General features: G+C 40.7%; 1 protein-coding gene across 4 annotated transcripts in view; it reads right to left on the reverse strand.

The window, feature by feature from the left end:
• LOC130912101 (methyl-CpG-binding domain protein 5-like) overlaps positions 1-22,582 on the reverse strand; it is a 31,164-nt gene extending 8,582 nt beyond the window's left edge. Inside the window, exons 1-7 of one of the 4 annotated variants that reach the window (XM_057829920.1) lie at positions 22,358-22,505; positions 17,824-18,055; positions 17,522-17,656; positions 14,677-14,779; positions 9,240-9,411; positions 6,763-9,057; positions 9-205 (exon numbers count right to left, since the gene is read on the reverse strand). In XM_057829920.1, the coding sequence (XP_057685903.1) occupies positions 9-205; positions 6,763-9,057; positions 9,240-9,411; positions 14,677-14,779; positions 17,522-17,631 (2,877 nt within the window). In that variant the 5' untranslated portion in view covers positions 17,632-17,656; positions 17,824-18,055; positions 22,358-22,505. Of the gene's footprint in view, positions 1-8; positions 206-6,762; positions 9,058-9,239; positions 9,412-14,676; positions 14,780-17,521; positions 18,056-21,915; positions 22,229-22,357 lie in introns of those variants that run through there. The other 3 variants (XM_057829917.1, XM_057829916.1, XM_057829919.1) reach the window with 3 other exon arrangements.
• Positions 22,583-24,208: the final 1,626 nt, after the last annotated feature.

The following is a 24,208-nucleotide window of genomic DNA, read 5'->3' on the forward strand; positions in this document are numbered from 1 at the left end:
CATCCCACCTGGTAATTCGGGTAGAGGCAAACCATGGAGTCCCCGTTAGTGTTGCTGCTGTCTGTGTACGGTGGGTTGTCCGAGAAGTGCTGCTGACCCGGGTAAGCAGGCTGGGACACCCCACTCTGCTGCATGACTTGGTGTTTGTACATCCGTCCTCTGCCAGTGTTGACATGAGGCTGCAGGCCATGGGAAGCGAGGTTCCCTAAAGAGTAACGAGGAAAAGTACCACATTCAGACAAAAAGGATTCAACTGGTTTTAGACTATATGAATTAGATGAAAACCAGTAAGAAAGAAATATTATTTAGTGAAAAGATAAAGACATAAATAGAATTAAATACTAGTGGTGTGAGATATGGGAAAAATCCACTACCACAATATGGGCTATTTTAGAACACGATAGCAATATGCCATGAGTTTGAATGACAATTGATTGAATGACCTGAAATATTTTTGTCTGTCTGAGGTGAATGTAATGTTTTAAGTGAGGCTGCTATAACTAATCAATCAGATTAATAAATTGGTTGCCAATTCATTTGATAATCGATTTTTGCCCCATTTGGGTCCCTGTCTGTGTGTAATGCAGTGCTTCTCAATTATTTTGTTACGCCCCCACAAGGAAGACGCAAATGTTTCGCGCCCCCCCAAACTCTCTGCCGCCACTGTAAATAGTATCATTTGTCTGTAAAATTACTATTATAAATATGCATCTGCCTATTTCTGTGTGTGCTGAGTGCTCTTCCTTAGTTCAAAAATACTGCATGCACTCTGAAAATGAGAGCGCCACTGCCACCCACTGAGTGGATGTGCAAGTACACTTTATTCCAGTACGGAAAAAAAAAAAAAAAAAAAAAAAAAAAAAAAAAAGCATCTTCCCTGAGGTCACATGCGCCCCCCCTGGCATCGCTCTGCGCCCCCCCAGGGGGGCGCGCCCCACTATTTGAGAAGTACTGGTGTAATGTGAGGCTGCGTGTGCCAGTGATTAAAGCAAGAGAGAGACTTCACTGCTGCTACAGGGTTGCTGAATCAATAATATTACGAAGTGTCGAGTGTTAGATGGTCTTTTGTGTTGTTAGATCCAGTGTGTGTCCTTCAGAGGTGAGTATATGAAGCCAAATGTATTGTATTCTTTGTTGATGAGGCGTTACTACTTAGCAAGGAGCACTAAGATAGTTAGCGATTATGCTAATTAGTGTTATAAGTGTCCGTTTGTATTGTTTTGGAGAACTATATTAGCACTTGGGTTATTGTTACATAGTAATGTCTAATTTCTTTTTATAAAGAAACCATACACTACTACCAATAACTACTTCATATAACATTTTAGTCTTTCAACACAAACTCAAAACTAAATTGCCATAAAAGTCTGCTTTGAAATTGGATTTGGGTCGTATTTAGGGAGAACTGTCTGATAACGAAAACTGATTCATTAGTCTGCCCTGTCCTAATTTGATTTTGTTTGTGTAAAGAAAATAAATGAGTCATTGACAAAATTTATATCAGCGCTTCGCCCACAAGAATAAAAGGGAAAAAAATTATTTGAATGATCAGGACTTTTGTCTGATTTGTGTATTGAGAAATTTTAGTCTTTTATAGATTTATTAAAAGACTCAAGGTCCAGATAGCAACTATACAGTGTATATACTGTATATGGCGGAAAACACGGACAAGACTGAAAAAGCAGTTTCTGCTCTTGCACTCCTTTTTAAAATAAACTGCTGTATTTTAAGCCAAAAGAACTGTTGTGTTTGATAGAACAATGTCTTTATGTTGCCATAGCAGATTCATGGCGCATTAAGCCCCCGAAATATTTTAAATGTATCTTTATTAATCAAAATGTCTGTCATTTCTATCTTAGAATCATTAATTGATGTCTAATATTTTGTTTAAAAAAAAAAAAAAAAGACTACAGTTTTTACTTGCGTATTTTAAACTTTAAACAAATTACGTCACAATGAAAAAAAATAGCGTCTGTAAAAAAGTCACGGATATCTACCGCATAACTATTGATTAATTGTATTTTTTGTTACCGTCCAATTTTCCCCAATATGTTAGATGATAAATAATCGATCCAAACAAAGAAAAAAAAAAGAAAAAAAAAAAGGTTTAAAAGGGTAAATATATGAAAATCTCGACCACTTCTTGATGCCTGCGATTTCTGCATCACGACCCCTTGTTATATTACCGCGTTTCACCCATAAAATCCTCCAAATATCCGGCTGTGGCTATTCACATCTGTGTCTTGACACTCAATGATACATGCTACATGGAGTTTTTGGATCGAAACGAGGTAAGTACGCGATAATATCTCGTGAAAATCATGGTGTCTTTATTTCTGCTCTGGCGTGCTCTTGCCTCCAGTTAGGGTTTTGCTTTTTTTTTTTTTTTTTTAAAAAGCCCTCCTGTTCAAAATGTTTCTTCCCCCAGAAAATAGACATTTAAAGCTTTACAATGATGTATCAATTTTGAAATGTGGTCAAATCTGGGGTTTCAGAGCGAAACTTCAGGTCACCTGAAGCTGTAATAAACATTTTTTGAAGGAAATGGTTACCCATTTTGTCGTCATTGTTACTTACAACATGCCTAAAACTTCCAGATAAATTGTAGAGCTAATTGAAAAAAGTTACCTTTATCCAATTGTTTAATTAATCATCCGATTAATCGATTATAATCGTGAGTTGCAGCCCCACTTTTGAGACATCTAGAGATCACTTTAAGCATAGCTTATGTGCTAAACTGTGATCGGTAAGTGCATAAGGATTGCAGGCTTGTACATTTACTTTCTGCCCAGTAACTGTATATCACGATATTGGCGATGTGAGATCCTCATGATAATATGTCATTTTATATCGTTTTTACAATGATATAGTCATATGATACATCACTAATTACTACATTGAGTTATGAGCACTAAACTGTACAAATACAATTTGTGAGACTTTGCTGGAATGAGCAAAGCTTAATTCATGCCAGAGGCTGTGGATATATTAACTGACAATTTGGATAGAGTTAGCCTATGGATGTGAAGTTTTTCAATGGTAACAATTTCAAGTACGAAACAGGCTATATACAGTAAGTGATGAAACGAAATCCCCCAACACGCGACTTCATTACATATATTCATTCATGTGAAAAATACATAGTTACTTGTAACCGAAGTAGAGTCCAGTCAGATCAACACCAAGTCTTCAACACAGAACGTTTTGCCAACTAATTTCTGGTATATCATCCAAGCACTTTGGCTAATCAAGCTGAGCATAACAATGTGAGATGGGAAATGAAATTCAAGAGAGTGAAAATGTTTATTTTGGGGTTATTTTTACTCTCAGTACCTGGACTAAAAGCTAGCAAGGGGAGGGACAGTAATTTTATGTGCTCAATAAAAATAGAATTAGGTGATGGGGCATGAATCTCCTAATTGTGAATCGCATATCCCTCTGATTGTAATAGTACGGGGGAATTTCCAGCCCACACTTTCTGACCAGTGAAAGGAATACTGGTCCTTCTAAAAAAAAATAGTATATTGTGATAAAGTCCATTATTTTCTGTAATGTACTCATAAACATTACTTCTATATTTTAGATTCATTACACACAACTGAAGTAGTTCAAGCCTTTTATTGTTTTAATATTGAATATTTTGGCAAAAAAGTCAAGAAAAAACAAAAATCCCTACCTTAAAAAATTATCATGAAAAGGTACTCTAAAGAAGCTAATAACCTAATCATCTGAATCAACGAATTAACTCAAAACCCATGCGAAAGATTCCTGAGGCTTTTAAAAACTCCCAACCAGAAGAGGTGACCGCACCCTGAGAAAGATTGTGGAGAAGGGCAGATTCCAGACCTTGGGGGACCTGCAGAAACGGTGGACTGAGTCTGGAGTAGAAACATCCAGAGCCACCGTGCACAGGCGTGTGCTGGAAATGGGCCGCATTCCCCAGGCCAAGCCACTTTTGAACCTTAAACAGCGGCAGAAGAGCTTGACCTGGGCTACAGAGAAGCAGCACTGGACTGATGCTCAGTGGTCCAAAGTACTTTTTTCAGATGAAAGCAAATTTTGCATGTCATTCGGAAATCAAGGTGCCAGAGTTTGGAGGAAGACTAGGGAGAAGGAAATGCCAAAATGCCTGAAGTCCAGTGTCAAGTACCACAGTCAGTGATGGTCTGGGGTGCCATGTCAGCTGCTTGTGTTGGTCTACTGTGTTTTATCAAGGGCAGGGGCAATGCAGCTAGCTATCTGGAGATTTTGGGGCACTTCATGCTTCCATCTGCTGAAAAGCTTTATGGAGATGGAGAAGATTTCACTTTTCAGCACGACCTGGCACCTGCTCACAGTGCCAAAACTAATGGTAAATGGTTTACTAACCATGACATTACTGTGCTCAATTGGCCTGCCAACTCTCCTGACCTAAACCCAATAGAGAATCTGTGGGATATCATAAAGAGGAAGTTGAGAGATACCAGACCCAACACTGTGGATGAGCCGCTATCGAAGCATCCTGGGCCTCCATAACATCTCAGCAGTGCCTTAGGCTAACTGTGTCCATGCCACGCCGCATTGAAGCAGTCATTTCTGCAAAAGGATTCCCAACCAAGTATTGAGTGCATAGCTGATACCATTAATTGAAGGTTGACTTTTTTTGTATTAAAAAACACTTTTTTGTATTGGTTGGATGAAATATGCTAATTTTTGGGGATAGGGATTTTTGTTTTTTCTGGACTTTTTTGCCAAAATGATCAATATTAAAAGAATAAAAGGCTTGAACTACTTCATTTGTGTGTAATGAATCTAAAATATATGAAAGTCGAATGTTTATCAGTACATAACAGAAAATAATGGAACTTTATCAGAATATGCAAATTTTTTTTAAGAAGGACTAGTATATAGTTCAATTGCTCCCAAGCCATTGTTTAAGGTGAAAGTTCCACAGACTCTCCAAGGGATGTGTCATAAAAATCACATCATTTACATACAAAGTTATGGCAATTTTCATTTTTTATATACCACATATGCATTTATGGATAGAGTGAACCGATTCTATTTAATCAAGGAAAATTTAAGGAAAAGGCAGTAATGGTGGCTAAGCATCTTTTCCAGTCTAACACACACAGTACAACTCGTAAGCATGGGAAAAAAATGCATCACGCATATATGAATGAACTCAATGGAGCAGCAGTGTTACGCAGACAAAGACAGACAAGGTTCTATGTGTGTGTGTGTAAGTGTGTGTGTATGAGTGTGGTGGCGAGAGCAGCTGGTATGATACTGCGTAGCTGAAGGGCAGCTGTGTGTGTTAATTTTTTTCTCTCCTCTTTTCTTCTTTCCTTCCCGACGCTGAGAGCAACGACACAGCCGACCCCCTTCCCCCTTCCTCCACGACTGCTATGATATAGTGACGGCTGTTGCCGGGGGATGTTACCATGGGAACCGAGTGATGATTGGTGGTGCTGTCCTCTGCCAGGAAGCTTGTCGGGGGAGTTTGCTGGGTGGATTGGGAGGTGGGTGGGGGTCAGGCAGTGTGATTTTAGTCTGCTGGGGGATGTGGGCTGGTCAGCTAGGTGGCAGGGTGTCTGTGACTGGGGGTTTACAATGTTCATTGTAAACCTCCAGTTCTTTGGGGTATTTGTTGATGACTGTGTGGTGGGGGATTCCGAGTAGACACAGATGGCTAGAAGCTAATGCTAAAAAGCTACAAGCTTTTGCTGCTTTTATACAGTACTCTCACAAATCATCTGAATTGGCTAAATGAGCTATATTAGAGCACCTATTTGGTAAACAGTAAAAGTCCATGTTACCCAAGCCCTAAAAAATATTGGCCATGATTTATTTTATTTATTTATATCGTCCTCTTTTTTAATATTTAGTTTCGAACTGGTTTCTACAATGTTGAGTGTTAATTAACATAAGCTTACCCCCTTTTGATGTAAAAAGATGCCATTTTTTGCAATGCACTTTCACATGCCAAATATCCTGTGAACAAGTACATTATTTTCTCGAACCTAACAGGAGCACCTGAATTTCTATAAATTGACTGTAAAACTGGCTATATTTGGTCAGCAGGAGACCTCTGATACAGTTTCTGTTACAATACCCTCCTAGACCAAGCAGATGCACAATGAATACATTAGATTGCCTAGTCTTATGTTCGGCAGGGAAAAAAAAAAAAAGATTTTTAACAGTTCTGTCAAAACAAATTTAAAGATTCAAATCACATAAGATCAGGTTGTGCTCACGATGTCATTCAAACGCATACTGTATATGCCTAAACCCTCGTCAAGGCCTCACCCTGCTCTCTATTCGGGGTCTATTGTTACTATAGCGACAAGCTACGAGGAGCTCTTTAGAGCGGCCTATTAGGGCCATTTTCCTTAAAGCACGATGTTGGTCTTACTCCCATCGTTTTACACCATTGTGTCCTTGTGATCAAGCATACAAATAACAACTAAGCTAAACACTGACAATTAGCCCCCAGTGAGGTCAGGCCAACTCATTAGCTCAGATTTACTGACAGATCTAAGTCTTTAGGGTTAACTTACCTCACAAACTGGAGAAACCCATTCACCCTAATGACAAATAACCATGAGGAGGGGAGTGGACAAGTGGAATAATAACTAAAATCTACCATCATATATTTAACTGTTCATGATCATGCAGATGTACTTACCAGTAAGTTGTTATGTAACAAAGCCATGATGTGAGCACGTCGGTATTGTGACAATAATATGAAATATTAATGCTTCCCTTACTGTTGCTTCTCACCTGTGTCACAAATGTTCTTGGTACAGCTCCCATCTCCGCCCGGCATCACCACCATATCAGTCTGCCCAACATTCTGATGGAGGTTGTGCTGCGAGGGATGAGGTCCAGAATGCGATAGTGGTGGGGGATTAGTGTGCGGGCGTCCGATTGGCATGCCATCAGGGCCTACTAGTCCAGTCCTACTAGTGTTAGTGTTAACCATAGGCCCACAGTTATTCAAGGTAGGGGGCTTAATCTGACCCATGAAATCAGGGAATTGACCTGCTCGTGTCCCCAAGTGACCCCCAGCGGAATCGATGTTCTGACAGTTTTGCAAGCCATCGACCCTAAGCCTCTGTTGGCTTATAAGGTTCTGTTGGGAACCACCAGGGACTTTGGATGTAGAGTCACTGAAGTGAAGCGGAGGTCCTGGGCTGAGGCCAGGGTGGTGGCTGTTGGCGCCAATGTTGTGGGAGCTCTGATTGCTCATAGACTGGAGGAGTTGGGCCATGGAAGTGTTTGGTGGGAGGTTTCCGAGACGACTAACCTTCCGCATTTGCTCTGCACCAGGAGCTAACATTTGCTGTCCTCCCATACTAGGTTTGTTTATCACGTGATAGACCATGTTGTTGTTGTTGTTGCTGCCGTCGTGGTTGACTGGTGTGCCACCTGCCGATTGCTTTCGTTTGCGTATGGGGTCCCTCTGCTGAGCCATTAGCTTGTCTCTCAGAGCCGCTCGACCGCTCTGACCCTCAGGGCAGTTGAGCAGCATGTTGAAATTTGGCGGGAGCATAGGGTTTAAAGTGCTGTGTCCTTCCATGTCTGGATGACTGCTTATTGAGCCAGAGTGAGCGCCACCCCCCCCATTTCCTCCAGCCCCTGCTATACCAGCAGCAGCCACACCAGTAGTGCTGTGTTTGTTTTGATGTGCTAGCTGTGCTTTGGCTGCTGCTGACAGGAGACTGCTGGCTGGGAAGGAGGCAGCATTCTGTTGGTTGAGAATCTGGTTTATAGGCATTCTCAACAGCCCTGCCTGGCCCTTGTGGGAAGCGCTCGGCGTAGGCAAAGAGGAAGAGGAGGATGAGGTGGGCGAGTACATGGAGTTGTTGTGCTGAAGTGTGCCTATTGAGGAAAGCAGCTGGGGATCTCTGTACTGGTGTATTATGTCATTTTTGTTGGTGGAGGGGCTGGAGGGCATTGCTGGCCTGGGAGAGCCCATGGCCGATCTGGGGGACCGAGGTGGGATCTTCATAGTGCTGCACGTGGCCTGATGCCCTGATGGCATTGCAAAGTTCCCGTGGTCAGAAGAGGTTGAAGAAGAGCGTGAGCGATGGGGTGAGGCTTCCACTCTTCCAACCATGTGAACAGGAGAGGTGACTGGGGATGGCGACATTGAGGAAGCTGGACCGCTCTGTTGAGTCCTTTGAACTTGGCCAGCGTGTCCCACGGGCCCGGGCTTCACCGTAGGCAAAGGTAAATTACTTGGCAAGGGAACAATGGCAGGAGGGGGGATGTTTACATTCATCATTGATACCTGAGTGTGGATGTTAGGCTGGAAGTTGGGGGCGTTGGCTGGGGACTGGCTCATAGGCTTGCTGGGGATAGGGTCCAGGATGCCTAAGGGATCTTTTTCAGATGTCAACTGTCTTTTTTGCAGGACACAGGGTGGCACAGAAGGAGGTTGCGGTGGTACAGGATGCACAGGTGCCTGTGGTTTATGGTAGAAAGCTGCAGTGGGCATGTCCATACCATAGGGGAAGTTTCCACGAGGCATATTGTTCATGACAGGGCTTTTGGCAGTGGCTGTGGGTGACAGCGGTGTGCTAGTCCTTCCTGTCATGGCACAGACTGCTTGACTCACAGGAGAGCCATGGAGCATTATGCTAGGTGGAGAAAGAGGTGTTCTGGAGTTTCCATGGATGGAAGGTGTGCTGGGACTACCAGCTCCTGGAAATGCACAGGAATTTGTTCTTTGAAAGCCTTCCGGACTACTCAGAGTGTCTGTACAGGGTGATTGTGAGCCATCTGCACAAAGTTTAGAGTTGGAGATAGGTGGGCTCAACATGCCTCCATATCCAACCCGATAAGGGGATTTGGGGCCAGGATCACAACTCTGTAACCTCTGTGGCCTTGAGTACCCAGCACAGAGCTCTGGTTGCTGGCCTCCACCAATCTCCTGAGGTGGATAAATCTGCTGTTGGTGGCCAGCTGTCATCCCCATCTTGTCCGGGCTGGCAGCATTGAGAAGGACATCATGGGGTTTTGTCCTTATTGCTCGATGAGTAGCGGAATGTGACACAACCACAGATGATGTACCTTTAAAGCAAACAAAACACATTTCATGAGGCAAGATTCTGAAATCAAGACACACAACTATTAACAAACACAAGTTAACATTACACGTTTTAACTCTGTATCAATAACCGAGAGAACTTGTAAAATGCTGGTTGTGGTTAATCTTTCAGCAAAAATATTCTACACTTGGATCAACAACGTACCTCCAACAGGACTTGATAGTGTGAGAGGAGGGTGACTCTCCATGCTCTTGTGCAGTGTAGCCACGGCCAGAAGTTTCCTTTTGTGTATACAGAGTTTGGTGACATCTTCATCTGATTTCACATCCTCCGCTGTCCTCTGCTTGACCACCGCCCCCGGATCAAAGTTAAACACCTGAGATATCAGATGAGTGATTTGTGAATAAATAAAATATAATGTAATAAGATACTATTACTTCATAAGAGTGGTATATGTTTTTGTGCCCAGTTTTGGGAAAATCCCCCTAGTCCCTTGATTAAAGTTAAAAAATAAATAAATAAATAAAAATAAAAAAGACTTATAATACGATACAATAATTTAATTAGGCACACCTGTACAATTGCTTGTTAATGCAAATTGCAATGCAATCAAATGGCCGCAACTCAATGCATTTAGCAAGTAAACCATCTCTAGGAGTTACACAGTATCGGCCCATAAAGTGAAAACATTTGAGTGAGGCTAGTGAGCTGCAGTTCCATTGGCGAAAATACCTTGTTAAATCTAGACATCAGAGGAGAATGGCCAGACTCAAATAACTCAAACAACTGCTTTTTACAACCAAAGTACACAGAAGAGCATCTCTGAATCCATCACAGGTCTAACCTCCAGGTAGCTGGGCTGCAGCAGCAGAAGACCACGCCGGGTGCCCCACCTGTCAGCTGAAACTGATGCTACATTCGCATAGGCTCACCAAGATTGGACAACAGAAAATTGGAAAACCGTTGCGTGGTCTGTTGGATCCCTATTTCTGCTACAACATTTGGATGGTAGGGTCATTATTTGGTGTCAACAATATAAACCCATGAATCCATCCTGCCTTTTATCAATGGTGTTGGTGAAATATCCCCAAGAAAATATTCTTGGCACACTTTGGGCCCCTAAGTACCAATTGAGTATCATTGCAATACCACATCCTACCTGAGTATTGTTGCTTACCAGTAATGTTTTTGGTAGCCCTTTTAAATTTTCATCTTAGTCTTTGGACGAAAATACTTGTCTTACTCATTGATTAAAAATGTGTCTGTGATCGTCTAGTTTTCGTCTGAAAAACTCAAAAGTGTTCGTCCAAAAATAAGAGGATTCCAACAATTTCTAATGAACATTGACCGACGAGTACCGTATTTTTCGGACTATATGTCACCGTTTTTTTTCATAGTTTGGCAGAGGGTCCATCTTATACTCTGGAGCGACTTACGTGTGATTATTTACGGCCGGGTGGGGCCGACTTCTCTCTCGCTAACTTTTTTTTTTGAATGAATATATATTCATATATTTATACCAAAACGATGTACGGATGTAAAATAAAATAAAGAATTTGGATAAAACAGAGAAGGCGCTGTGCATGCCTGCGCACGTGAACGCAGTGGCTCTCTTTTCAATCTTCCTCTCCCAGCGCCCTGCGGCGCCCTCCGCGGGCATCCTGTTATTTTCTTTTCGATATGGAGAAGCTATAGGAGTCAAACTAAAGACAGGGGAATTGAAAAGCAAACAACTGCGCTAGGAGTGGTGTATGGAAAGGATTCAAATTGATTGTTGAAGGTGCAATACGGAAACCTCTGTCGGCTTCGCTGAATGTAAACGAATGTGGTGCTTTGGCCTCATACGAGAAATATAACAAACTTTTCCAGGGTTATTGCGTTGTGTAAATGCATTTACAATGACCATAAAAATATGTAGACTATTTAAACATTGAGAAAACTTACCTAACCCTAACCCAACTCGAGGAGATTAAAATAAATGTCTAATCCACTATCCGCCTGTTAGAACAGACACACAAATATAAAAGATATAAATGTTTATTGAATAGGCATCTTACAGTCTTGTTTAGCTGGGAGAACTTGTTACAAAAGGCAGGCTTTAATTTGTTATTATTATGCATATATGCACTTCATCATCACAAATGTGATCACACAAAATGCAACCACGCATCGCATCCCCACACTTCCACCTTCTCCTGAGTCCTCACAAATAAAACATAAAATTTTGGGGGGGTTTTCTCGGCCTTGTGCCTACAAATAAAACATAAAATATTGAGTTTTTTCGGGCTCTGGCAAGCAAATCAAGTTAATTGATCGGGCTCGGGGCACGTCAGGCTTTAATACCCGAGGGTCGGTCGAGTCGGGCTGAATTTCTTTAGGCCCGATCTAACTTCTAGCGTCATGTAATGCTAGCATACCGTACACCTATTCAGCCTGTTGTTCTCTATTATATTTTAAATTGCCTTTCTAGATGACATGTCTGTTCTTGGTGCTGGAATCTATCAAATAAATTTCCCCCCCAAAAATGCGACTAATATTCCGGTGCGACTAATACAGTGGGGAGAACAAGTATTTCATACACTGCCGATTTTGCTGGTTTTCACACTTGCAAGCCAAGTAGAGGTCTGTAATTTGTATCATAAGTTCTCTTCAACTGTGAGGGACGGAATCTAATACAAAAATCCAGAAAATCACATTGTATAATTTTTAAATAATAAATTTGTATTTAACTGCATGAAATAAGTATTTGATACATTACCAACTAGTAAATATTTCGGCTCTTAGTTCTTTTTTAAGAACCCCTCCTGTTCTCCACTCATTACCGGAAGTAACTGCACCTGTTTGAATTTGTTACCTGTATAAAAGACACCTGTTCAAATGCTCAAACAATCTCCAACCTCTCCACAATGGCCAAGACCAAAGAGCTGTGTAAGGACATCAGGGATGAAATAATAGACCTGCACAAGGCTGGGATGGGCTACAGGAAAATAAGCAAGCAGCTTGGTGAGAAGGTAACAACTGTTGGAGCGATTATTAGAAAATGTTAGAAGTTCAAGTTGACGGTCAGTCTGCCTCGTTCAGGGGCTCCATGCAAGATCTCACCTCATGGGGCATCACTGATCATGAGGAAGTTGAGGGATCAGCCCAGAACGACACGGCAGGACCGGGTCAATGACCTGAAGAGAGCTGGAGCCACAGTCTTGAAGAAAACCATCGGAAACACATTACGCCGTCATGGATTAAAATCCTACAGCGCACGCAAGGTCCCGCTGCTGAAGCCAGTGCATGTCCAGACACGTCTGAAGTTTGCCACTGACCATCTGGATGATCCAGAGGAGCAATGGGAGAAGGTCATGTGGTCGGATGAGACCAAAATTGAACTTTTTGGTCTAAACTCGGCTCGTTGTGTTTGGAGGAAAAAGAAGGATGAGTACAACCCCAAGAACAACATCCCATCCGTGAAACATGGAGGAGGAAACATCATTTTTTGGGGCTGCTTCTCTGCCAAGGGTACAGGACGACTGCACCGTATTGACGGGAGGATGGATGGGGCTATGTATTGCCAGATCTTGGCTGACAACCTCTTTCCTTCAGTGAGAGCCCTGAAGATGGGTCGTGGCTGGGTCTTCCAGCATGACAACGACCCAAAGCACACAGCCAAGGCAACTAAAGAGTGGCTCCGTAAGAAGCATCTTAAGGTCCTGGAGTGGCCTAGCCAGTCACCAGATCTGAACCCGATAGAAAATCTATGGAGGGAGCTGAAAGTCTGTGTTGCCCGGCAGCAGCCTTGAAACCTGAAGGCTCTGGAGAAGATCTTCATGGAGGAGTGGGCCAAAATCCCTGCTGCAGTGTGTGCAAACCTTGTCAAGGACTACAGGAAACATTCGGTATCTGTAATAGCAAACAAAGGTTTCTGTACCAAATATTAAGTTCGATTTTTGTGATGTATCAAATACTTATTTCATGCAAATAACCTCTACGTGCTTTGCAAGTGGGAAAACCAGCAAAATCGGCAGTGTATCAAATACTTGTTCTCCCCACTGTATATGTTTTTTTCCTTTTCAATGCGCATTTTTTGGCTGGTGCGACTTATAGTCAGAAAAATACGGTACATATTAAATCGTACACAAGGACAACACCAACTATATGATGACACATAGACTTCATAACCTATTGACATGACCCTGGAAACGGGGCTGATCCGTAGGGGACCCATTTTCAAGGTTTTGTAAACCCAAGCTGCTACCACCCTAAAACATAAACAGGCATCCAACCTTAGCCATATATAAGTCTCCATGACCAGCGGCATCAAAAAAATTAAAGTCGTTCCCTTATAAAATCCCGATTAATCATTTTTCATATAAGTATAACAAAACTTAATGACTATAAAATTCTTAAGATTTTACACTAGATGCACAAAAATCACCAAATGCAGAGATAATCACCTATATTTTAAGGATCAAAAGCAATATTTAACATACTAGTATCATATACGTAGGTTTTTGACCAAAATAGAAAATTGATTTTTTTGTTGAAGTTTTCAACAGCTAATAAATCACTCAATTTAACATCAGAAACTTAATACTTGAGGAAAACATGCAGAATCAATTATAAATAATATGTAAATATAGGTTATGAAGTCTGTGGATGATAATACACATTCAGCAGGAAAACAGTACATTACTAGTATTTTCAATGAATTTTACCCTCCTGACCGCCACAAACTGTCTGTAATAAAAGGTGTCTGAGGGTTTAAGTCTTAAACCCTCGGACACCTGAGCTTACACTTAAACTTTAAGAGGAAGCTTACGATGCCTAAACTAATGCTAACGCAAATGCTATGCTAACACTACAAGTTAAGTTTAGTGTGTGATGATCACTCATCACAGGCATTTAAAGGCTAAAGCAAGAACAAAGCGAATCTTACTGTGTGTTTCAAAACAAAGCGAATCTTACTGTGTGTTTCAAAACAAGCAAGCCTGGATAGGACACGGGTGAGTGTGTGTATGGGGGCGGGGGGTGCAGTACGTCTCATGAGTGACAAAACCAAACAGTGCTCCAATGCAGGCTAACTACACATACAATAAGAAAATGTTATATTGTCAACATGTAAGGCAAACTATGGTGCATTTTCATCTCGTCAGACCAAAACTGGCATTCGTCTCGTTAAGTTTTCGTCTACCAGGGCACGTTTTTAGCTTGTCATATCATCGTCATGAAAAAATTGTTCATTAACGAAATATTTTCGTGATTGTCATTATTGATGAAAACAACATTGCTGACAGTGTCCATCCCTTTATGATCACAGTGTACCCATGTTCCAGCGTGCATAAAGCTCGAATCATCTTAGACTGCTTTCTTGAACAGGATAATGAGTTCACTGTACTCAAATGGCCTCCACAGTCACCAGATCTCAATCCAATAGAGCACCTTTGAGGTGTGGTAGAAACCATTTGTATCATGAATGTGCATTTAGCATTACTGCAATATGGGTTGGATTACCCTTTGCATATTTTATTGTAGATTTTCCATTAAAGCACTACAAATGTTCCCCCCATAAAATTAATTTTTGGGCTACTAGGATGGATGCTTTTGATTGAGATTTCTTATTTAATATCAATAAGAGGTTGCAGTAGACTACCTTGTGGAGGATAAGTGGGCATTCCAGACCACATTTGCAGGTTCCATCTGTTAGAAGATAGTTCTTCACCTGATCCATACTGGAGAGCACGGAGCCACTGGGACTGCACACAGGAAAACATGCTTTAAAACACAACAGTCAATGTTGGTACAGAAAGCTAATGAAAATGAATTGTCTTGACTGATAGAAATAAACATGAGAAGAATGACCAAAACATAAGAAGAATGACCATCCATTTTTACATCTATTGCAAATAATATCCATTTTGTTGCATCTTGACAAAGCAATCAAGAGGCTTCAACTCAAAACTTGTCACTGTTTATTTTTTTTATAACAAGGTCTTTATATGTGACACATAAGTACAGGAGAGAGTGTGTGCCTGTGCAATTGACAGTTTCAGGCCATGGTCAGTGTTGCAAATGGGATTCTTTCCAAAACCAAAAATAACTTGACACTGGCCAACTGTTTAACTCATTGTGATTAGTACTCTGTGTGTGTGTTGAGCAAGACTTGAGACCTGCTCCACAACTCCACACCGTGAGTCCATGTCCGAGCAGAGTGAATTATGACTGTGGGCAAAAGTTTGCGATTGTGCAATTTTTAAATTTCAAATGAAGCTTCCAACAAAAATGTAAATGCTGATATGCACAATCTGACACAAAGTAACAAGTAATTTACTCAACAGCGGAGAAGTAAGACAATATTTTGCACAAATTCCTTCCTACTTTTTTCCCCCCAGAGTCATTCACTGCCATAGACAGTGATTGACATCCAAGAGGCAGGACTGCAAAGACTAGGGTATGACTGAGCAACATTTTAAATCACTGGCTGCAATTGAGAGCAATAGACATCCAACCCATTTCAATAGTCAAAACGGACAATGGCAGTGAATGATTTTTTGTTGTTGTTAATACATTACAATGTGAGTTTTAGTGCGAAATGTCTGTCACTCAAATATTTTGAGTGACTATTTTGGGAAATTTTAAAAAAGACAAGCTCGTAAAAACCTGGTGTCCATGTACTTTAACATTACATTTTAGCAGACAACAGTGAACGCTGGTTCTCAAATTATATATTATGATTAATCGTTATTGTATTTCTATTTATTTTTGTTAGGCATAAAATAGAAATTCGCTCTTTATACTCACCAACAACACTTTAAAGTTGCATTACTAATTTGTTAAATTGCAAAGTATTCGACGCATTGTCTGCCATTGCAGGGTTTCCCCTAAATATAACAGATTGTGGCGCACCACCACACCAAAATAAAAGCCGCCACGCCTTGCAAATGAGATGCTTTTTTGTTTTTAAATTTTTAAAGGCCGTTTCAAACTAGCGGCAGCCGAGTATGAAGGGTTCGGCGGCAACCTATTCATTGTGCATTGTAATGTCTGTAAATACACGGGGCCCCCTTAAGAGACGATCTGACTGGGGAGCTGTGCTGTGACGCAGGGGGAAGGCGAGTAGGAAGAATGGGAGAACGAGTGAGATAGCGAGAGATACTACTTTTTCTGTGCTATCAGGCTGTTTCAGCGGACGGATATACGCAGTCACAGCTGACCAAACTTTGATGAGCGCGTTTTTTATTTAAAGTGTCGAAAGCTCTGGGACGCTGAAAAAATGACTCTCATACCTCTCTTTGCAACGTCAATGATACCTCGATGTGCGTTTGTGTGGAAATGTAGTTCACGAACAACAACAACAAAAATTCTCACCAAAACTAGTAAAACTCTTGACACGGCTATTAGAATTTTCCCCCTACTCCTTAAAATGGGTCTGTTAACAGAAGGATTATTATTGTTGTGGTAATCTACAGTAGTACGTATCAGGACCAAATAAAAGGAAAAAGAAGGACTACGACGGGGGTCTGCAACCTGCGGCTCTAGCGGCTCTTTAGTGCTGCTATAGTCGCTCCCGGGAGCTTTTTCAAAGATTCTGAAAATGGAAAAAGATTGGAGGGGAAGGGATATATTTTTTGTTTTAATATGGTTTATGTAGGAGGACAAACATGACCCAAACATTCTTTCAATTCATTAATATTGTAATGAAGTTAAACCTGAAGTGGCATCGTACCACAGAGTAGTCACGTGGTGCGTCATTCTCTATAGGATCCACTGCAGGGAAAATAAACATTTAATCATGAAGGCTAATTATGCATTTGTAGCCATCTTAGTCATTTTGATAGTAGGCTAATATAGCTAATATCGATACATACAGCCGATGTTGCTTTCATTATAAGGCTTACACAAGGCTTTAAATTTTTGCGGCTCCAGACATACTGTATCAGCCTATTTTTTTTGTCAAATATAGCTCTTTCAACATTTTGGGTGGCCGACCCCTGGACTACATGATGTAAGTCTTACTATTGCTACCAGAAAAAAGTCGTATTATTACGTAGGGTAAAGTAGCTCTATTCTAATGAAATATTTCAAATATATTTTTGTTAGGGTTCTTCTTGGGGAAAAAGAACGTGATTTTTTTTTTTTTTTGCCGTGGCACGACATGGTGAGGCTGTCCGACACAGATGCAGCGCACCACCACAGCTTAAAAAAATCCTAGGGGAAACCCTGCGACAATGATACACATCAAATTCATTAAAACTGGGAGGACTGGATGTGAATGCTCATCTTTCAGTGTTACTGACACGCTCGACATCCAATCAGTTTTGACTGGGTCACTATCAGCCCTCCCAGTCAAAACAGATTGGACGTCTTGAGCTTTCCTGGGCACCCAATGAGCTAAATGAGAGTCTTATAAAGAGATGTCATATATTAATTGATTTATATATTGATTTTATAGATTGATTCAATGCCTGTTTAAAAAATGAACAGGATAAATGACCTACCTGACATACTGGACAGCACCGTGCTCCCTCTTGCGCTGCCAGCCAATGGGGACTTGGACAGGGACAGCCTGCCTCTCATCTCCCGCCTCACAGTCCTTTCCGCCATTCATTGCTCAAGTGGATTTGCGCTCACACCTCAGAGGTAAACATCAAACGTTCATGGTCAAACATCCACCAGAGTCTCTGTGACGCACACCATGTTCGTCTTCCAATAGTCAGCACGGTGGGTTCTGTAAAGGACTCTGAGGACGGGTTGGGGAAGGGTAGGAGGGGGTGGCAATGGTCGGGTAGGTTGACCCTACCCTTTTAGCTGCTTCATGGTTGCAGTGCTGATTGCCACACAGACCTCCATTACTCCCGCTTGTCATTCAGTGCCATCCCCCTCAGGAAGATGATCACGAAAGGGTGTGCTCCACACGGCCCCCCAGGCACACACCTCTACCTTAACTTTTAAGTACCATTTGTCCGTGTTGTCAGCGTGAATTCAACATGTTGCATCCCAGAGGCAGCTGGGTTGTTGTATTCCCAAGGTTCCTGCATGGGTCAAAAAATTGTGCAACAATTTTAAGAGAGGAAAAAATATGCAACACTTTGAATTACAATATAAGGAGAATGTAAACAGTGTTAATGTTTTTTTCTTGCTATACTGAGCTGCTGGATTGAGTCTGTGAGTGACAAGGCATCCCTGCAACCGCTAGTGTTGCTGACTCATAACTGGAGAGGCTAGCAGGGGAGCCAGATACACAACTACAGAAGGACTGTGTGTGTGTGTGTGTTGGCTTGTAACTTGTGATAAGAAATGTTGCAGAAACGGTGAAAGACAAGAAACCGCCACTGTGTTAAAAGTCTCATTTTGAGCTTTTACAAGGCAAAACAAAAAGATTTATGGTTTAGTTCATCCCAGTGGAAATACAGTACATTCAATAATTGGAAAATCTTTTAGCGGGAAATAATATGGCATCTAAAAATGGCACAGGGGTGGCACTGGGAAAAAAACAACATCAGAAATTGAGAACCACCATAAATCAATGCGTGGAATTTTTCTTTGAAAAAAAAATTGAAACCAATTGTGTGTGTGTGTATATATATTAGAGCTGAAACGAATACTCGAGTAACTCGAGTTTAAAAACTGATCCGAGTAATTTTATTCACCTCGAGTAATCCTTTATTTTGACAGCTCTAAGCATCACGTTTTGCTCAGACTACTTTTAATGCGGTACAACGCGCTGATGTCACGTGCGTAGAGGAAGAAGCAAAAAAAGCGTGCGTAGAGGAAGAAGCAAAAAAAAAAAAAAAAACTTACTGCAGCCGACAACGGCTACAAACGACGCCGACGTTGCTAAATACTAGCCCGCACATGCTAGTTAGTTGCAGGTAGCGTCTGATGAGTCTCATAGAGATCACATGTATGTTGAACTAGATGCACAATGACAGACTAGGCCGCGTCTGGGCAGCGTTAGCAAACAGCCGCCATCTTAAAGCAGTAGAGCGCTAAGCGCTAATAAAGAGCGCTAAGCGCTAATATATAAGATTAACGTTACTGTCACTACTAGCTCACCTTACGTTAGCCCTGCGGAGGGCTAGGTTTCAATTAATTAAGACCACTTTCGATGCGTGGCTAACGTGTCTTACATACAGGCTTTAACATAACATAGCGTTGTGGAGTGATGAGGGTGTCAAATAAAAACTCAATAATGCTAACTATCAATTTTAGCTCAGTAGTCATTGCTGGATAAAACACCAAGTAGCACTAGTCCCTAAAGTGCTCCAATACAGCCTGTATCATACATTTATTTTGAACAGTGCAAAAACTCAAAATCCTATCAGGACTTACAGTTTAGACTAACTTAAAACTTAACTAGAACTTAAAAATGGCTTGACACAAATAGAAATTCAATTGAAAAACGTGGGAAAAAATCCGAACTTTTAAGTGATGTGTGTTATCAAGCGTAAAGGCATTTTTAGGTGTATATATTCTATATATATATATATATATATACATACATATATATATATATATATACACTTTTTAAAAATAAGATCTAAAGGTTTTTTGAGTGAAAGCAGTGAATTAGTCTTTTTTTTTTTTTTTTTTTAATTCTAGTTACATCTGAGATGCAATTGTTGGCTGTTTCCAACAATATCCATCAAAAATAAAGACATTGACTGAAAATGATAAAATGTCTTGTTTTCTCATGTATATCTATAATTGCTCTTCACCTAAAAATATATTTGTTTTATCCGATTACTCGATTAATCGATAGAATTTTCAGTCGATTACTAAAATATTCTATATCTGCAGCCCTAATATATATATATATATATACATAAATTATTAAACTACGGGACTTATTGAACTGCCTACATTGCTATTCTCATAATGTTACATTTGAGCACTACAAGAAGTCCAGTTTTAGAATGTCACATAGTTTTTGATGTGTCATGTCGCGTACAACCAACATTTTTTGCATGTTTTAGCCTACTGGTGGATATTCTTATGTTAAATTTGTCAAAATGGAAATGGTGCTTGGTTCAGAACGGACGCGTACCGAATGAGTTTCTGACGTAATATAACCCTTACTTTTCGAGGCTGTGAGTCGATCGGGTTACAGTTTCTTTGTGTAGATCATATTTACTCCGTCTTCTCTACTATAATGAGCACCAACACGGTAGGACAGTATAACCCAGAAACGTCAACGGCGCGACAACGTGGCCGCCGCGAGGACGCAGTGAAACGCGGGCGTTAGAGTCAATCAGCCAATGCACACCAGTCGCAGTGCGGCCGCGTGTTAATGCATCCCAGAAGCGGCTCAACGCGAAAAGAACGGCAGAGTTTATTATTTGACGCGAGACGCGGCCCTCCTGCGTCAATACTACTACTGGTAGCTAGGATCGGGCAGGAAGTCAATCGTGTAAAAATACGGTGGATCTGGTCGATTTTCACACTAATATGCAATCGTAACCTACTTCTTGAGTCCATCAGATCTCTTGAGTGGTAGATTAGGGCACAGTTGACTTGTCTTTGTTGATTTACTGCTGTCTTCTCTGCTATTATAATAACCAACATGGCCCCGTGTTCAATACAAAACCCTCCTACCACAACAAAACAAGCAGGAACTAATATTCACATAGGAACTAAAGTTATACAACATTAAATATACAATAAGAATGAATACTACATCACATTTGTAAAATATAAACACATAATAAAATAAATAATAGCACATTTGAATAAAAAAATTGAAATGAGCTAAAACACCTGTAATTAAATAATAAGAATAAAACACAGATCCTGCTTACACAATTAAATGTATTAATTTCTGTGTGGCGCTTTAACTTGAGAAAATCCACCAATAAAGCTTTTGAAAACTGTTAATAAGAAAACAAAATATTTCATTGAGGCATTTCATTTGTAAAATACATGTTAAAATCTTTGTCATTGGGATTGCTTCTCTTTAGCACAGGACTTCTTTTTGCTTCTTTCTTTCAGAAAGAAAGCTGACCAATACGCGGGGTCTGAAAGGCAAATTGTTGTTGGATTATTATCTTTAAATACCCGCTACTTTTTAAGCAGAATTCTGGCTTTGTATAGGCTAATGTCCCTGTTGTTGCAAGCACAAAAGTGTGTAATAAACAACTAGCACATTTATATTTTGCATTTTTTCTTACTGTACCGAAAATGAACGAACCGTGACCTCAAAACCGAGGTACATACCGAACCGAGATTTTTGTGTACCGTTACATCCCTAATTGGTGCTTTAAAAACAAACAAAAAAAAAAAACTATCTCTGTTCCATTGCCGATTACTAAAAACAAATGGAAGAATGAGACTTTTTTTTTCTTCTGGTGAAAGAAATATATTCTTTCATGTGGCAGATTTGGCGTTTATTTAATAATAGAACAACATGTTGTGTGGGTCTTACTATTTAGAAATTAGCTGGCTTTGAATGAGTTAAAATGATGGAACAGTGACTGATGGCATTTATTAGCATTGCATAGTAGCATTACGCCAGTTTCATAGCATTAACAAACCATGCAATCTGACATGAAAGGCCTGATAGTAATGGTCTTTGTTTTAGATTTGGTTTGACAAAAACCTTTAGACATCTTGAAGCCCCTTTTGTAGGAATTACTCACTATCTGCCAAAGTGCTGGTTGTTGTGAAGTGAATTGACTGCCTCCATGGAGTATTTATATCTGAATTTCTTAGCACTCAAATCAATGCTCACTCATAAGTCAATTCACCACTGTCTTGATTGTTAAAGAGTTAACCAACAATTGGAATCAAAAGGTTTCTTTCCTATTTAGCAATTTAGCATTTGCTAGCCTGGCGTTGCCACGAACAGCAAATTGAGAGTTTGTGACGCCTGTAAATTTGTTCTGAGGACAATTACCCGTTTAACGCCTGATCCGGAGAAGAAGTGACGATGTCAACAAAACTAGAGCAAGCTCGTCTAGGACGCGGTGGTCACTAGTCGGCTAGCGGGAGGGTTAGCATGCCAAGCGTCAGCTGTCTCGTCGTTAGCCAGTTAGCTTGTGGAGGGAAAGGCACCGCGAGCCAGTTGTACAACCTCCGCGATGTTACGCATGCCGAGTCGTCGCCGGGCTTGAGACGGAAGACGCAAGGCCCAGATTTCGATGTGAAAATGTCGAGGTGAAGCGCAGCCGGGCCCGCAACGGGCTCGGAGGCAAGGGGCCAAAGCAAGGCCACGGCTAGGCCCGAGTCTACACACACAAACACGCACGCACACATACACACATGCACACTAGAGAGACGCTTTCAAAGCTATAGCGTTCATGCCCTCGTCAAATCCACACATAACAGCCCGTTCTTACCCGTGGACTACAGTGAATGCACATTGGCGATACTACAGAGGATAGTCCAACCAAGCGTTGTTTCTGATCTTAAGCTGGGAGAAAAGAAAACGTACCCATTAGTTATCTGCTTCTGCTGGTTCTCCTACACTGGGATATTGGAAATGATGGAGAGCGTGACTGCGCATGCGCGGTGGCAACAGCCAGCAGTTGGGAGGTGATGCTCCCCCAAAGCACTGTCTGTCTGTCTGTCTGTCTATCATCTGCCTACCTACATCTATCTATAATCTACCTACCTACCTACCTACCTACCTACCTACCTACCTACCTACCTACCTACCTACCTACCTACCTACCTACCTACCTACCTACCTACCTACCTACCTACCTACCTACCTACCTACCTACCTACCTACCTACCTACCTACCTACCTACCTACCTACCTAGAAGAAGAAGAACTTGTAAATAGTTTCAGTTCCAGCGTGATGACTGTAATTGTCACTATTACAATTAAGACAATTAAGCCAAAAATTTTCTCAAGAAAGAAGAGGTCACCCTGGAGAAATGCCTCACTAGCTCTAATACAAAAGCAAGATTGCAGACGAGCAGAACGCAGATGGCGAAAAAACAAACTCCTGGTTTTTTATTATATCTACAAAGAGAGCCTTTGCAAATACAACCAGGAACTGAAAAATGCTAGACAGTCATATTTTTCAGAAGTCATTAGTAGAAACTAGGGCTGTCAAACGATTAAAATTTTTAATCGAGTTAATCAGTTTAAAAATTAATTAATCGTAATTAATCGCAATTCAAACCATCTATATAATATGCCATATTTTTCCTGTAAATTTTTGTTGGAATGGAAAGATCTGACACAAGACGGATGTATACATTCAACATACTGCTGTATTTGTTTATTATAACAATAAATCCACAAGCTGGCATTAACATTATTAACATTCTGGTAAAGCGATCCATGGAAAGAAAGACTTGTAATTCTTAAAAGATAATTGTTAGTACAAGTTATAGAAATTTTATATTAAAACCCCACTTAATGTTTTCGTTTTAATAAAATTTGTAAAAATGTTCAAACAAAAAATAAACTAGTAGCTCGCCATTGTTGATGTCAATAATTACACAATGCTCATGGTGCTGAAACCCTTAAAATCAGTCGCACCCAAGCGCCAGCAGAGGGCAACAAAACACCAAAAAACACAAGTAACAAATGGACATGACACTGTGCTGTCATTTTAATCTGTTTGAGTGGGGCGTGTGCGTTAAATGCGTCAAATATTTTAACGTGATTTATTAGAAAAATTAATTACTGCCCGTTAACATCAACAATACCCGCACACTATTTTCTGTTGTTGACAAACTGACAAACCCACAAGCATCAGTACCTCAGGAAGTGGCATCTGAGGTGTCTTGTAATGATTTCGCAGCATTCTTTACACACAAAGTACTAACGATTAGACAGACTGTGTGCAACTCCAGATTACAAGTCGTTACACTGAATGCCTCCCAAAATTTTCCCCATGTCGATCTTAGACAGTTTAGCCTCTTGGACTATGCCACTTTAACAGAAATTGTGTCAAAATTAAAGCCCACAACATGCTGCCTTGAAATCCTTCCTTCAAACTTTTTCAAAACGGTTTTTCATTGCATAGCCCCAGACATATGTACTAAAGATTATAATTACTTCTCTCCAAACAGGAGAGTTTCCACAGACTTTAAAAACTGCAGTAATAAAACCTCTTCTAAAAAAAACCAATCTGGATGCGTCAACCAAATATTGGGGCCAATAATTATTGGCGAATATCAAATATGACATGCCTGGGGAAAATTATCGAGAGGGTTGTGTTCGAAGGTTT

This window comes from Corythoichthys intestinalis, chromosome 2 (assembly GCF_030265065.1).
Source record: "Corythoichthys intestinalis isolate RoL2023-P3 chromosome 2, ASM3026506v1, whole genome shotgun sequence".
NCBI lineage: Eukaryota > Metazoa > Chordata > Actinopteri > Syngnathiformes > Syngnathidae > Corythoichthys > Corythoichthys intestinalis.